General features: G+C 34.3%; 1 protein-coding gene across 7 annotated transcripts in view; it reads left to right on the top strand.

Annotated features, from left to right (window-relative positions):
- The window catches only part of TAX1BP1 (Tax1 binding protein 1), a 92377-nt gene that overhangs the window by 25907 nt on the left and 49639 nt on the right, over positions 1–16831 (top strand). For 6 of the 7 annotated variants that reach the window (XM_025381209.1, XM_025381208.1, XM_025381211.1 and 3 more), the window contains exons 4-5: positions 831–1018; positions 4622–4780. In XM_025381209.1, coding sequence (XP_025236994.1) covers positions 831–1018; positions 4622–4780 — 347 coding nt within the window. The remainder of the gene's footprint in view (positions 1–830; positions 1019–4621; positions 4781–16831) is intronic. The other variant, XM_025381212.1, reaches the window with a different exon arrangement.

The following is a 16831-nucleotide window of genomic DNA, read 5'->3' as shown; positions in this document are numbered from 1 at the left end:
TAGAGCTGTGGGGTTCTAAAGCTTTTTTTTTTTTGAGACAGGGTCTCACTTTGTCGCCCAGGCTTGAGTTCAGTGGCACCATCATGGGTCATTGCAGTCTTGACCTCCTGGGCTCAAGCGATCCTCTCACTTCAGCCTCCCTAGTAGCTGGGACTACAGGCACATGCCACCACACCTGGCAAATTTTTGTATTTTTTGTAGTGACAGGGTTTCACCATGTTGGCCAGGCTGGTCTGGAACTCCTGGCTCAAGTGACCTGTCCACCTTGGCCTCCCAAAGTGCTGGGATTACAGGCATGAGCCACTGCACTGGGTTCTAAAGCTTATTTTTACCATACTGCACTAGCAGACCTCATCTTCTTTTCTGCCTTCATATAGTTCACATGTGCAGCATATTCCTTTAGTTAATATCTCTCATTTACATGTAATGAATGTCAAATTGGAGGGAAGATTTCTTTAAATGACATATTCCCATCCCCACTCCCAGTCCTCAGTAGATTTTTATATTGGTTCTTCCCTTGCTCCTCCTCCAGCCTGTTTCCCATTGTAAAGTATATACTTGCTTCTCCCAGATGAGTGGGTTTTGCCCTAGAAGATACAAGGGGAAAGGATATTCTGGGAATATAAGCTTAAACCTAAGAGAAGAAAAATTTTAACTTTGAGGAGGAAGGAAGAGTCTAGTTTTGATAATTTGTGAAAGGAGAAAGGACATATCCCAGATACGTGCCAAGAACAGTGTGCGGAATGAGATATGGCAAGTATTGTTAAATTGAAATAACATGAATTTTATAATAGGAAGTTTAATAATTTTGTTTGTTAACTTCCTCTTAGGATATTACCTTCCAAATGATGATGGAGAATTTTATCAGTTCTGTTATGTTACCCATAAGGGTGAAATTCGTGGAGCAAGTACACCTTTCCAGTTTCGAGCTGCTTCTCCAGTTGAAGAGCTGCTTACTATGGAAGATGAAGGAAATTCTGACATGTTAGTGGTGACCACAAAAGCAGGCCTTCTTGAGGTTGGTGTTCACAGTGAGATAGTGATTCACTGATAACTTTAAGAACAGAGCTCATGTCGGTTGGCATTTTAAGAACTTTAAGGTTATGTGAGAGTTGCCACAAAGATCGAATGCTTTAACTTGATGCAGTGGCTCACGCCTGTAATCCCAGCACTCTGGGAGGCCGAGGTGGGAGGATCACGATGTCAGGAGATCGAGACCATCCGGGCTAACACGGTGAAACTCTGTCTCTACTAAAAATGCAAAAAATTAGCCAGGCGTTGAGGCGGGCGCCTGTATTCCAGCTACTCGGGAAGCTGAGGCAGGGTAATGGCCTGAACCCGGGAGGCGGAGGTTGCAGTGAGCCGAGATCGCGCCACTGCACTCGAGCCTGGGTGACAGAGCGAGACTCTGTCTCAAAAAAAAAAAAATCCAATGCTTTTTAACTAAAATAGAGTGTCTTTCTTGAAATGCTTAAAAAATCTTTCGGCCATAATTATGCTGTTGGTTCCACTGTGGCAGGGACTGTCCCTAGGGCCTGTCCTTATTTTGTGCATAGTAGATAGTGCAGTAAGTACCAATTGGGAGAGTTTAGGTCTAAAACTTTCTTTACGTTCCTTTGCCTAACTTTTTGTGGTGGCGCAATCATTTCATTGTAGAATGTTACCAATTTGGGGATGAAGCTGCTTGGGATAATGGTATAAATCAGTAAATCTAACTGTAAGGATGTGAACTTGGTTTCACTACCATGAGCATTCTCTTTCTAAAGTGTGGCAGTGAGGCAGGAGAGGTTCCCAGTCTCTTAATTTAGATTGAACATTTTTAGAATGATTCCTGTTGTTGTACTTCTGATGAAATGGATAAGCCTAGATTAACCATAATTTAAAAAGAAAATTTAAAAAGCTATTTACTATTTACTGTTTTTGTAAATATAATATTATGGAGTCATGATAATGGCTTCAATATAAATTTACTGTGTAGATGGTCTAATAATGCCTTATGTATTAATTTTTAGTAGTCATTGACAGAGAAAATAGAGTGACATTCTTTTCTCATTTTAAGATCACATTTTTCAGTATCTTTATCCTATACCTAAAAAACTACAGCTATATTTGAGTTATTGTGATTAATTATATATAGTGCCCGCTATTATAATAGTAAGAAAAATAGCTTCTCAAATTGGTTCATTATACATTTTTGGCTAATTTATATTCATATTTCTTCTATTGCAGCCATTGCTTTTTTTTTATAGTTGGATAGATTTTTTTAACATGTAAATATTTAATGCCTTTGATTTTACTTTTATTTACCTCAAAGAACTGAGACTGGAGCAAAAAGACAAGAGGCTACAGATATAATACTTTTATTAGACAGTCAAACTAGGTTAGGAGGAACCAATCATTTTTTATTGTGAATTCTTTCATATCTTTCCTTCCCCTTTCCAGAAATTCCTCTCTTATCTTAAAGAAATGTAACTTTTATAGGGTGACTAAAACATTTTGTGGTGCAACTGCCTGATGATCAAGGTTTTTAGCTTTGTATTTGAATGCCAGTCAAAGATGCTGAAACAAGCCCAGATCTTAAGAATGCAGTTAGTATTTATACTGTAGCTTTTTGAATACTTATTAGACCACCCTCATTTCAGGGCCTCCAACAGAAAAGTGATGGGCATTTTGGCATTCACATCTATGTTGTACTTTTTCTTCAAGTAGATTGAGACATACCACATTCTGTTTCACTCCTTCCTACTTTGCAAAGGGTACTTTATAAAGAAAACGAAAATTGCTGTTTCTGAAGTATTTCTAAGATTAAATTTTTTTAACCAATATTTTGATGAGTCTTTAAAATCCCCACATTCATTAAAGTTTTTGTTTTATCTAAAACTGCACAAAATTAGTACAAATGTGAGACATTATCTGGGGCCCTGTTGACATTAAAAGTGATTAATGAGACATAATTTTGCCGTGTGTGGACCTTGATTATATCCTAGATTTTAAAAAAAATTGGGGGGATAGTGAGGGATATTTGACTATGGCCTATTGGGGAATATAAAATTATTCTTAATATTCTTAGCTATAATAATAGTGGTGGTTTAAAGCCACTGTCCTTATTAGGTGATGCTTGCTCTGAAGTATTTAGGAGTGAAGTGTCTGCAATTTCATTTCAAATGGCTTAGAAGAAAAAAGGATACATAAGCTTAAGTATATAAAGAGAGATAAAATAAACATGGCAAGATATTAATAATTAGTGAATTTAGGTGATGGATGTTTGGATGATCATTGTAAAATTTTAACTATTTTGTATTCTTAACGTATTTCAAAATACAAAATTGAGGCAAGAAATGAGACATATACGTTCTTATCTAATTTGAATTCTTCTAAAATGTCTACTTAAGCTTTAGTGAACTCGAGAAAGTATATGTGAATTAAATAAACCACTGGAAAAGGTGATTCTTTTATAAAGTCTGTATTGCGCTTTGTCAAGATATATCTTTATTTTTAAGCTGCCAGATAGTTTTGAGCCAGATTTAATGCCAAATTAATAATGATACTAACCTTTATGGGTAATATACTTGCCTGGTTCTAATTTTCTGTTGACTTTATTGAATGCCATTTATTGCAATCTACTTCAAATCATTTTTAAAAAATAGATAAGATATAAAAGAAATTCAATGATTGAATAAATAAACTTTTCCTGGCATTTTGGTTTGATTTGTTGGAACAGGTAGAAGAGTCATTCAGAAAGTTTGCAGCTATTCAACTTTGATAAGAGCCATTTTAGAATTTAATCAGTTTGATTTCATAATCCCATGACCCTGGAAAACCAATTTAGGGTATATGGAGGAAAAACATTTTACCAGTTAAATGTATAATACCACCTTTGTTAAGTCTTCCCTCTGAGTCTTCATTCTTCCTATAAGAGAAATATTAAACTTTGTTTTACTATCTTATGACCATTAATTTACTAATATTTTAGAATATTGAAGTTCATATTTTCCTGAACTGTTGGCTGTTCCTGTAAGAATCAGGTATATTGTTAATATATTGTTACAGTCTGCATGTTTGTCCTAAAATTTGTATTTTTACTTATGAAGAGTGTTTTAATTTAGCCAAGTAGAGGCCATTTTATATATAGAACCTATAAATTTCTTGATGTCTTAAAGAATCAGCACTTTGAATAGTAATTCCATAGATGAAGGCCATATATACCATATAAGTTTGTGATAGATTCAAAGATTTCCTATAGGTTTGCATTCCAGAAGAGGTACAACTTTTCCTCTCGGAGTATCTGATTATTACTGTGGATCAGAAAGCCCCGTAATTAACGGAAAAATTAATATGCCTTTTTTTTTTAGTTTTGATCTCAAAAATGATTAGCAGCCAACTTCATAATACAGTTCTCTCATTTTATATCTTCTTTTAATATTTTCTTCTTTGCTCAACCAAAAGAAGGTTTAAATTTATGATTGTTGAATTTTTCTAACTGAAGTCTAAGTAGGTAGAATGTAAAAGTTCTTTCTGTGAATGTCTTCACTATTTTTTTTGGAAATGGAAAACTGAATTTGTAATAACATATTTTAGGATTAAGCAAAAAACTATTTAATTTGAGTTTTTTGCTTTATAGTTGAAAATTGAGAAAACCATGAAAGAAAAAGAAGAACTGTTAAAGTTAATTGCCGTTCTGGAAAAAGAAACAGCACAACTTCGAGAACAAGTTGGGAAAATGGAAAGAGAACTTAACCATGAGAAGGAAAGATGTGACCAACTGCAGGCGGAACAAAAGGTTAGTTGTGTCTTGTGTAACTGACTGAAGTTGATAGTATATTGCCTGAAACCCACCTTTTAAAAGAGCTGAACCAATTAAGTAAGCAAAAACCAGGTATTGAGAAAAGTAGCCTTTTAGATAGACATTTATACAAGAACAGGTCAGTTCCTATTAACCTTCTGCCACAGCTGCTTTTATGTTTGTAAGATGGTTAAAATACTTTTAGACTTTTGGTACCAGGCTTGTTGAGGTAGTCCCTGACAACTATTTCCAGATGTTTTACATCTAATTGTAGAATACTTGATAGATTTTTTGTTCTTGTTTAGAAATACAATTAGAAATGATAAGCACTGAATAAAGGAAAAATAGAATACATAAATTAAAATTACTTTTCAAAAAAGTGTAATTTGGTGAAATAAGATGTAGTATTAGACAACATTTTGAAATTTTTAATGGGAGAAATGTTATATTATCCTAAGAAACAAACTAGTTAAAATTGGCAGAATTTCTTGAGCTAAGAAAGAGAGAGACAGGTACAATGCATGCAGAAAACATTGTGGCTTCATTAGTAATAGAAATAGACTTGTAAGAAGCCAAAAACAGTGAAAAAACAGTTATCTAGTCATTGAATTGTTTAATATTTTCACAAGAAAAGCAATTTGTTCTGATGAAACTTACACAGACTGTGATCATATATATTACAGTCTCACTTATAGTAGAGCTGGTGGGATATACTTATGCCCATTGACAGTATTGAGCTGTTGTTTCCTGAGGATGGGGTCTGTTCTGTTATCCTTTTGTTCAACAAGGCCTCCAGCAATTGCTTAATAATTGCTACATGAACTATTAGTCCTGTGATTCTCAAACATTTTTATACTCCAGTGGAATGGTTATATATTGCACACCTGGGCAGAGATGTTATACAAGTAAGTCTTAAATTCTGAAAAGATTTTCCTTGCTTTGTTCTATTTGTTTGAGGATTGCTCTTTTGAGTTAGAGGGTAAACATAATGTCAAGTACTGTGTACATTTACAAATCTCCTTATAAATGTCTGTGAAGTCTTCACTTCTGTCTTTTCATCATTAGTCTTTTTAGTTAAAAATATGCAAGTATTTGCCAGTTTTACTTTTAGTGTCCTGCAGCAGACTGTAGGACTGTAGGAGTAGGATTTTCCATTTGGTTAAGGAACTACTTTTTTCATTTGAACCTTTCAAGCAGGTATACCAAATATTAAAATATAGTGAAATCTCATAATACGTGCCCTCCATGACTATTAGGACATTCAGCTAATTTTTTTTTTTTTTTTTTTTTTTTTTACTCATTTGTTGTAATCTCTTGCTGCTTTGTGTAGTTATTACTCTCTTTTTCTCCATTCTTTACATATTTTTCTCATGATTTATACCTGGATTTGGCAGTTTTCCAAAGTGTAATGTCAATCTTTTTTTTTTTTTTTTCCCACTGTATTACAAGCCAGAGGGATCAAGGTGAGATAGATAACTCATGAAAAAGGCCCATTTCACCATGTCCTAAGCCCATGAGATCAAGAATATCCTGAAATGTGGCCTTTGGGGTTTTAACTCTGATTACTTTGAAATCCAAGAAAAGAATGGATGATTGTTCGAATAGGAATGGCAGAATGATAGACCTTCATTTATGTGAAATTACATATATATACACACATCAGGCCATTTCTGTGGTTCATTTGAGTAGTAGCTGAAATTTAAACAGTCTCACATTCTCTGTCCTTTCCAGGTGATAAAGGGGTTAAGGACTACAGACAAGACTAAAGTGGTAGACTGAGGTCAGGGGATTAATGAAGCAAAACTTGTAGGAGATTGTGGCCTTGGTGCTCAGAAGAGGTCTTCAGCAGAAGTTTTTATGGCAACTCTTAAATCTTGATGACAGTCACTAATCTTGGAGGAGACCACTTCTCTGCTGCCATTCTTGCATTGGGGCATATTCTCTGGGAGGCACTTGAAAGTGATTTTTTAAATGATGCTCCATATTATAGAAAAGGTTGATAAAAGTACTTGGAATGGTACTTGATGCATGGGAGGTTGTCCCTAAATGTAAGTAGCTATTATTATTTTACTATTTTTCATAATATGAACCAGAGAATCATCAAGGAAGGACTAAAATATAAAGTGTCATCCAACAGGAGTGGAAATTCATAGCATTTCCCTCAGATTCTAAAAGTATAATGCATATATACTGTAACCAAAAAAACACTCTAAGTTATAAAACATATGTGGTGACAATTGTTTATTTCTGGGGATAAAACGTGTTTGCCAGGAGAGATAGTTCCTCTTTGTTCCTCTTTGTTACTAGTCAACGGACTTTTAGTTTTTTTATTTATTTTTTATTTTTTTATGAATTTGCTTCATATTCCAAAATTAGTCTCCTGCTGGGCTGCTACAGCTCCAGACTTTCAAACTGGTCTGGTTGGATGGCTTATAAAATCTGTGACATTTCTTGGCATTTGTTTTAAATCTGTTCCATGGTATGAATCCTATAGTAGTTCTAGAGGTCTTCTATTTGAGGTACTGAGTATATCAACTGTTGAATATCTGAAAGATTGTTCTGATGTATCATCTATAATTTCATTTAAAGTTTTATAATGGATACTCCATGTAATAAGCAGAGACCTTCATTTTCTTCATAATAGAAATTTATTGCATTTCGATTCTTTTATAAAATAATATGACTAGCTTATTACCTATTCCATACTTGACAAAAAATAAAAGTAAATTAAATGTCTGTAATTGTTTATTAATAAAATTTTTCATCTTTTATCACATTGACTTATCACTCTAAAGTGCTCTAATAATTAAAACTAAATGAAATTCTGATAATTACAATTCTTTAACTCAGTGAATTAAAAGAATTGGATATGTTGGGATTATTACAACAGATTGGTTTAAATTATATGTTTTTAATGTTATTTTATGAAATTGGCTGCTTGAAGGAATAAACTAGGATTACAAAGTAGATTAAAACTAAGACAAGATAATGTTTATAAATTGAGAAACAATAAATTACGTATTATATTTCCCCTAGATTTTTGTGGTATCTACTTCGTTATTCATGTACATCCTAGATTTGAAAAGTAACTATTATTAAGGATAATTTTCCATTCATTTCTGGTTCAACTGTAAGGGAAGATTTCTCCCCTCCTCTCTTGAAAAAGGCTCATTAATAAAAATAACTCATATAACATCTAATAAAAGCCAGAAAGTGATTTGAGTGCTTTACATATGTTAGCTAACTTCATCCTGTGAAGTAAGCAGTATCATCTGCATTTTTCAGAGGTAGCCCAGAGAGGCTACTTACTTGTCCGTGACTGCACAGTTAGTAAGTGATAGAGGCTAGCAGTATGGCTCCATCAGTGCTTTTAACCACTACTCCATACTTCTGAGGGCCAAAGATGTGAGCTGATCTAATTGATTATATTTCAAAACAGCTTTATTGAGATGTCATTTGTATATCATAAAGTTCACCAGTTTATACAATTCAGTGGATTTTAATGTATTTACAAAATCATGCAACCATTACCATAGTCTAATTTTAGAACAAATTCATCCCCAAAAGAAAGCTTTTACTTACTTGTGGTTACTTTCCATTTACCTTCCGATTCCTTCCCCCAGTCCCAGACACCCACTAATTGAAATTTCTGTATCTGTGGATTTGTGTATTTTGGACATTTCACATGAATGGAATTATATAATATGTGGCCTTTGTGACTGGCTTATTTCACTTAGCCTAATGTTTTCAAGGTTCATCCATGTTGTAATATATATTATTAATTCATTCCTTTTATTGCCAAATAATCTATTGTACTGATGAGTATTTTTAAAAAACCCCATCTTTACATTTATCAAAGACTTCTGTGAAAATTAGCAGTTTGTGTGTTTCATTGTGTTCTCATTTGTATTTTGGAGTGCTAGATACATATTGGAAATTGAAGGATTTAAAATTGAGGCTCAGAGAACCAATGATTTTGAATCTTGTTTTTCAAACAGGACTAAAAAGTGCTGTGCCCCATTAAGTTTTTCAGTTAGCTTAGTTTATAATTTTTTGGAGCCTAAACTATGAATTGAGTTTTTTCATATAATTGTATTTTCAACTTGAATAACAAAATGGATATGATGTACTTCAAGACATTTTTGAACTATATTATATTTGAGAATATTAAAGTAATATTGCCAAAACGATGTAATGGAGGCAATGGAGTTTGTAATGGAGTTACAAACTGTTAAATGTACTCATACTGTTTTGATTCTTAAGTTTCACAAACTGGGTAGGAGACATCACCAGGTATTTGGGAAGTATCATAGGTATAGGAGTGAGACAATGTGCAAGATTTCTTCTCTGGCTAGTGTGGACCTCTTAAGCTATCTTTATCTTCTTGGCTTTTTCTTCTCTAAAATGTAAACATATTTCGCATTGTTGTAGAGTGACAGCATGTACTCCAAAGAATAACTTGTCATCACATAGAGTTTTCCTTTTTATTCTCATTGAAATTGCTTTCAAAAGGTGGTCACTTAGTTTTTCTGAGTTCAGGCTTCCTCATGGATAAGTCATCTAGTTAACAAGTGGCAAAGTTGAGAACCTGAAAAACCAAGATAGGTGTTTTTGTTGCTATATTACAATAGCTTATAATAACAGACGCAAGTGTGGTATGTCTCTTTATTCATCGAGTGTTTGTGGAATAAATAGGTAACAATGAGTTTTGGGGCTTGTGGCATTCCGACCAGTTTTTATTGTAGTCAAAAGAAGGATCTGAAGGTGACATTTTACTTCGGATATGGGATTTTATGGTCTTGAAAAGGATTAAAAAAACATATACTTAAAAACTATCATTCTTGGACAGTCCTGGTTTACTATATGTAAGCTATTTACAGTGTTTTCTTTTTATGCATCTTTAGTGTTTTTCTGTGGCCTTCCAGTTCTTTTAAGAAGTTTTAAAAAGAGCACTATTTTGCACTTTATCATTTTACAAATATTGTGGGTATTCTGGCATTTAAAGGGACGAAAATACCAGTTTGTAACAGCTAACAAATGAATTGAAAGATTTTGTATTACTAAAACTCAGCAGTCATTTGTCTCCCTCTAGCGATCACATAACTGTTCCACATTGCCCATTTACTTACCATGTTTTGATTGAAAACCAGAAAAAAATAGTTTTAATACTTTTTAAATTATGTTTCACATTTTATGGAATTTGATTTACATTTATTTAAGATTGTCCTGATTATAATTTTAATAGAAAATCAATAGTTCCTGTAAAGATTTTGGGAAGCCTTTATTATCTTGCTTCATTGAGCCTGAGAAGCCATGGTAATACCTTTTTAATTCCAGGAAGAAATAATCCAAGTAAACTAAGACATGCCATTGATTGTAAGATACATCTCCGTTTCAGAAAGGATAAATTGTGGGAAAAAAATTAGCATATAGTTTTAGTACAGTAATGTAATGTCTTTGTGGATATTAGTCATTGAAATGGTTTTCTCATTTATAGAAGAAATTTTTCTTATCAGAATATTCTAGGATACATAATGGTATGGTTAGATGAAACTCATTGATAATACAATTGAAGGATCATATGTATTAAAAGTTTAAAGTTTAGAATTTTGAGTTGCGAGAACTTAAGTCAAATGGAGTTCTTTTTGATAAATGGAATTTTATGGTGGTAGCTTTGTAATATGTCAGCTTTGCTAGGCTGAAATTATTTTCCAGAGTTCCCTTCTCTGTAATTTGTTTAGGATGAGCCACAGGAGAGATTCTTGCATGAGATGAGGCAGAAGTGAAGCAGCAGCCATTTTGTAGCTTATACAAGTTGCGGCTTCTCTCCTGGCTCTCCTTGTTGGTATGAGGTAATAGTAGCCAGGCTGCAATTGCCCTACCTTCTGTGGAGTCCTCTTTCAGTTTCTCCATCTCCTGGGTTAGGCCTGTCAGGAAGGACCCCAGCATGCTCAAGACACCTTGAGACTATCAGGGTCAGAATAAAAACCAACATGGACTTCAGTTTTCAGTCCATTCTGGTGGGCTTCAGCTGGTGATTGTGGATCCTATTTTGTTCTTGCTTTTCCCACTTTATAAATGTCTTTCTTGATTGCCTGCCTTACACAAACTAGTTCCAGTTTCTACCATTACACAAGATCAAATCTCTTAGTGTCTCTCTCAATCTGTCTGTTCATCTGTCTTTCTCTCTCTCCCCAGCTGTTTGCTTATCTGGTTAAGCGCTTACTGATAAATTTACCATGGTACGTAATTCTTAAGGAGTTTTTAATGCAATTTCAAATTTGAAATTCTAGTAATGTACATTAACATTTAGGAAATTGAATTAACCATTTTCCCTTCAAAATGGTAGTGGCATCTTTTGGAGTACTAAAGTGTTCTTCAGTGTATTGTAAGTAATTTTGAGGATTCTTATAAAGAACCAAACTGGTAAAATGTGTAGATAAAGATTTCTGTCTGGTATAATTTTCCTTCTGCCTGAAAGGACTTTCTTTAACATTTGTAGTGCAGGTCTTCTGTTGATGAATTTGTTCAACTTTTGTATGTTATGTTAGGAAAAGTCTTATTTTTACCTTTAGTTTTAAAAGAGATTTTTGTTGTGTATAGAATTCTAGAGAGATAGTTTTTGTATTTGAGTATTTTAAAAATGTGGTTCTTCTCACATTTATTGTTTTTGATGAGAAATTCAATGTCGTCAGTATTTTTCTTCCTCTGTATTTAATGTGTTTTTTCCCTCTTACTATTTTTAGGATTTACTCTTTTATCATTGAATTTAAGCAGTTGATTATGTTGTGTCCTCTTTATTTTCTTTATTTTTTATGCTTGGGGTTCAGTGACCTTTTTGTATCTGTATACTTAGGGTTTTCATTAAATTTTGAAAATTTTAGGCCATTATTTCTTCAGCTGTTTTTTCTGTCTTTCCTGTTCTTCAGGGACTTGAGTACACATATGTTTTGTTGCTTAAAGTTGTTTCAGAGCTCACTCGTGCTTTTTTTTTTTCTCCCACTCGTGCCTTTTTTTTTTTTTGGTCTCTTTTCGCTCTGTTTCATTTTAAATAGTTAAATTTTGTATGTCTCCAAGTTCACTAATCTTTTCTTTGCAATATTTAATCTGCCATTAGTCCTATCCAGTGTATATGTATTTTTTATTTCAGACATTGTCATTTTCATTCCTGGAAGTTTGATTTGAGTCTTTTTCATGTCTTTCATGTTTCTGTGTATACTGTGTTCAATTTTCTTCTAGCTTCTTGAACATATGGAATACACATGTTTAAATACCTATTCATTAACTTGATCATCTGGCTCATTTCTGTATCAGTTTTGATTGATTGGCTTTTCTACTCATTATGGGTTATATTTTTCTGCCTCTCTGCATGCTTAGTAATTTTTGATTGGATGTCATATATTGTGAATTATACCTTGCTGGGTGTTGGGGTATTTTTTATATTCCTAAAAATATTCTTGAGGTTTGTTCTGGGATGTGATTTAATTACTTGGCAACAGTTTGATCCTTTTGAGCCTTGTTTTCATGCTTTGCTTGGTGGTACCAGAGCAGCATTTTAGACTGGGGTTACTCTCTCCCCACTACTGAGGAAAGACTATACTGTAATTGTTCTCCCACGAATTATGAGTTTTTCCATTCTGGCTGGTAGGAATAACCACTATTCCTGGCCCTTTTTGAGTTCCAGGCACTGTTCCCTGTAGTCCTTTTTGGGTGATTCTTTCTCCAGCCTGGGTTAATTTCCTCACATGCATATGCTGTTCAGTAATCAGCTCAAGACTTGAGGGGGACTCCTTGCAGATCTCTTGAGTTCTTTTTTCTACATGATCCTTCTCTGGTACTCTGTCCTGAAAACTCTATTCTTCTTAGCTTTCCTAGACTCTCAGTTTCTCCCCGTAACTCAGGGAGACCACTGGATTCTGCCTGAGTTTGCCCTCTTTGCCCTGTGGCCTTAAAAGTCTCTCTAGGCAGTAATAAGTTGGAGCAGTTATAGAGGTGACCTGTGTTGTTTCTTTTCTTTCGGGGATCACTAACCTTTTATCCTGACGTCCAGTGGCTTGAGAGCTGTTCTTCATTCAGTTTTTTAGTTTTCAGGTGGTAGAGTTCATTCGGTTCTTGTTACTCTATCTTGGCACTATTTTAGTTGCATCTATTTGTGTGTTTTAGAGTTGCTATCAGGAGAAATGTTTATTTAGAGGAACCAAGATGTTCTTTCTCAAGTGATTTGAATTATCTGGTATTCTAGGTACCCAGGTTTAAAAGCCTGTATGGTTTTTCTGCATGTATTTGGCGTTCTGTTCTTAGTTTTCTTTTCCATGGTACTCAAAGTAGCTGGTTCAGAAACTTTGTTACTGGTCTGTGTTGGAATGAAAAATGTACACTGCAATGTATGTAAATGCATTACTTCCTTCACTGAGAAAGTATTGCTGTGAAAAGCTATTAGGTGAACCCAACAGTGTGGTTAGTGATGTAGTTGATTTATATTTTTTACAAGTGTCTTGTCTTGATATAGCCTGGTAACTGTCGGTGGTCTAGTACTGTTCCCCTAGTCACACTCCTGAGTAGCTGCTTGTACGTTATGTTACTTAGTTTAACAAACGTGGACTTTTATTTAATATGCTTTTTATTGGACTCAAGAATATAGATAGGTTCTGTAAAATTGTACCCAGGATTACTCAGTTGCAGATATAAAAGAAAGCAAGCATCCAAAAGCCAACCTATATTAATGTCAATTATCTTGATTTTTAAAAAATATGTACAGTTTGCCACGTGCGGTGGCTGATGCCTGTAATTCCAGCACTTGGGGAGGCTGAGGTGGGTGGATCACGAGGTCAAGAGATCGAGACCGTCCTGGCCAACATGGTGAAACCCGTCTCTACTAAAAATACAAAAATTAGCTGGGTGTGGTGGCACATGCCTGTAGTCCCAGCTACTAGGGAGGCTGAGGCAGGAGAATTGCTTGAATCTGGGAAGTGGAGGTTGCAGTAAGCCGAGATCGTGCCACTGCACTCCAGCCTGGTGACAGAAGACTTCGTCTCAAAAAAAAAAATAGTATACAATTGGGTGGTTTTTTGTATATTTACAGAGTCATGCCACCATCACCACAATTTAATTTTAGGATGGTTTTTATCATCCCCCAAAGAAACCTTGAGTCCGTTAACAGTCACTCCTTACATACCCTTGTCTCCATCCCTAGGTAACCATGAGTCTACTTTCTGTGTCTCTATATTTGCCTTTTTTTTTTTTTTTTTGCATTTGCATAATGATTTTGAGGTTCATCCATAGATCAGTACTTTGTTTCTTTTTATTGCTTAATAGTATTCTGTATCTTGATGTAAAAAATTTTTTTAAAATATAGAGACAAGGCCTCACTATGTTTCCCAGCTGGCCTCAAACTCCTGGACTCCAGCCAGCCTCTCACCCCAGCCTCTCAAGTGCCTGGGACTACAGGTGTGCGCCAGTGTGCTTGGCTCATATCTAGATTTTTGATTTTTGAGGCAAATATTTTTCTGACAGGTGCTTTACTGTTTTGGGATCCTCTATCATATGTATTTGTTGCCCTTCGAATTGGCTGTTTTTGGATTAAGTGTACTCAGTATCGTAGCAGTGTTTGAACTAGCTTTATAATTTCCTTATTTTTGGCTTTTAGTTGCTACATTTTCTCTTCAAGAATCACATATTTAAAGTAATTTGCAATAGTAGTTGAATTTGGGTATGATCAGTGGTGCATATCTTATACTTTATTACATAGCCAATTTAATTTTTTGTCTTAATGGCAGTGTATCAGATGGGTTACTTGATTTGAATACTAATCAGGGATAAATAATGAATTAGAGTGAAGACAAAGCAATCCAACAGTGTAAAGTGTTCGTTGTTGTTGTTAATGTAACAGTCTATGTCATAAGTCATTGAAGTCTGGAGAGGGGAGCGCGGATTGGCTTTACATGATTATTCAGGGGCCTTGTTACCTTTTATATCATTCCACTGCCTACCCTTAGAGTCCTAGAGAATTTATGTCTTCATGATAGAAACTTAGTCACTGGCATATCCTGGTTTCAGCTGGCTGAAAAGGGGAAAGAGATCTTAGACAAGGCATGATCAATAATGTAAGTTCTAGAGGTGGAAGTAATATATATAATTTCATTGATATTTAACTGATGATAATTTAGATAACTATAATGCATTACAAGAGAAGCTGGGAATAAAGTGTAGTTGGGCAGCGATATGTAATTACTATGGTTGAAAGGAGGTCATAATTTGGCAGACAACCAGCAGTCTCTGCCACAACACACAACACCAATGTAGTACCAGCAGTCTCTGCCACAACACACAACACCAATGTAGTACCAACAGTCTCTGCCACACCACACAACACCAATGTAGTAGTCTTTGAATTTAGCAGTTTATGAATGAGATCTGGAAATTATCTTTGAAGAGTATCTTATAACTTTATTTATTAGTACCACTGTTAAGAAAGGTCATATCAAGAGTAGATAAAAATCAAATTACCAAAATTTCAATACCTCAATTATTAAAATTTTCAGTTATTATTTTAGAAAACTTTTTAAGAATATTGGAAAGTTGAAATCATTCTCAGTTCTTCCATTTACTAGCTGTGTAACCTTTGATAAACTACCTAACTTCTCTGTGGCTCACTTTTCTCATGTGAACAAGCATCATAGTTGTTCCTAATTCTTAGGCCATGTGTTCATCAAATGAGAATGTATTATGCATAAAGCACATAGAATTTCCTACACAGTAGCTCTCAAGATAGCTGTTATTGTTATCATAGCATTAGGTACCTGGTTTTGGACAGAGGCAGTTTAAGGCGTTTACTATCTAATACATGGAATTGCCAAAAACCAATTTTGAATTTATGATCTAATTGAATTTGTTTTTGTTTGTTTTTGCCGATTGTCATCAAGAAAAGATACAAAAGGCTTAATTTTAATACATGGGGTGATTATTATGACTTATGTATACATAGCAATATATTTCTTTCAAGCCAGTTACTTTAATATTGTACCTGCTCTACAAAGTAAGTTTTAAGAAATTCATAATATATTATTTCTACAATATATTTATATACTTTTAAATCCATAATTTTTGTATTGATAAGTATAGAACTGTAAAATGAAGCATTTTTATAGTTTATTTCATAAGACTACATCATTGAGTAGTTCCCATTCAATCTAATTAAAAGGTAATTTAAGTTATACTACCTTAAATTTTTGCACTTATTCCCTAACTCTTTAAAAATGTATATGAAACCTAATGTTCAAAAAAATAAAATCAGTAGTCTGTGGAATAAATTCATATTCAGGAAATTATTTAGACACTAGTATATTTGTAGCCTGTCTCTCTTCCCCCTCCTCTCCACTCCAACCACAAAAATAATGCTTGGATCTGTTATTTTCTATAAAAGTTGAATTTAAGTGCATTTGTTCATAGCAGATTTTTCAGTGAATTGAAGGTAGCCCTCATTACATTTTTTACTATAGTAATGCATCACTTACCAATGGGGATATGTTCTGAGAAATGGGTCGTTAGGTGATTTCCTCTTTGTGCAAACATTATAGAGTGTACTTACACAAACAGATAGTATAGCCTACTACACACCTAGGCTATATGGTATAACCTATTGCTCCTAGGCTACAAACCTGTAGTGCATGTTAGTGTACTGAATACTGTAGGCAGTTGTAACACGTGGTAAATATTTGTGCATCTAAACATATCTAGACATCTTAGAAGAGGAAAGGTACAGTAAAAATATTGTATAAAATGTAAGATTTGTTATACCTGTACAGGGGATTTACCACAAATGGAACTTGCAGGACTGGCAGTGCTCTAGGTTATTCACTGAGTGAGTAGTGAGTGAACGTGAAGGCCCAGGGCATTGCTGTACACTACTGTAGATTTTATAAACATTGTATACTTAGACTACACTAAATTAATTAATTAATTATTATTTTTTTTGAGATGGAGTCTTGCTCTGTTGCCCAGGCTGGAGTACAGTGAGTGTAGTGGTGTGATCTCGGCTCACTGCAACCT

The sequence above is a fragment of the Theropithecus gelada genome, chromosome 3 (assembly GCF_003255815.1).
Source record: "Theropithecus gelada isolate Dixy chromosome 3, Tgel_1.0, whole genome shotgun sequence".
NCBI lineage: Eukaryota > Metazoa > Chordata > Mammalia > Primates > Cercopithecidae > Theropithecus > Theropithecus gelada.
Note: the sequence above shows the minus strand (reverse complement) of the source record. Positions and strands in the feature narration are given on the sequence as shown.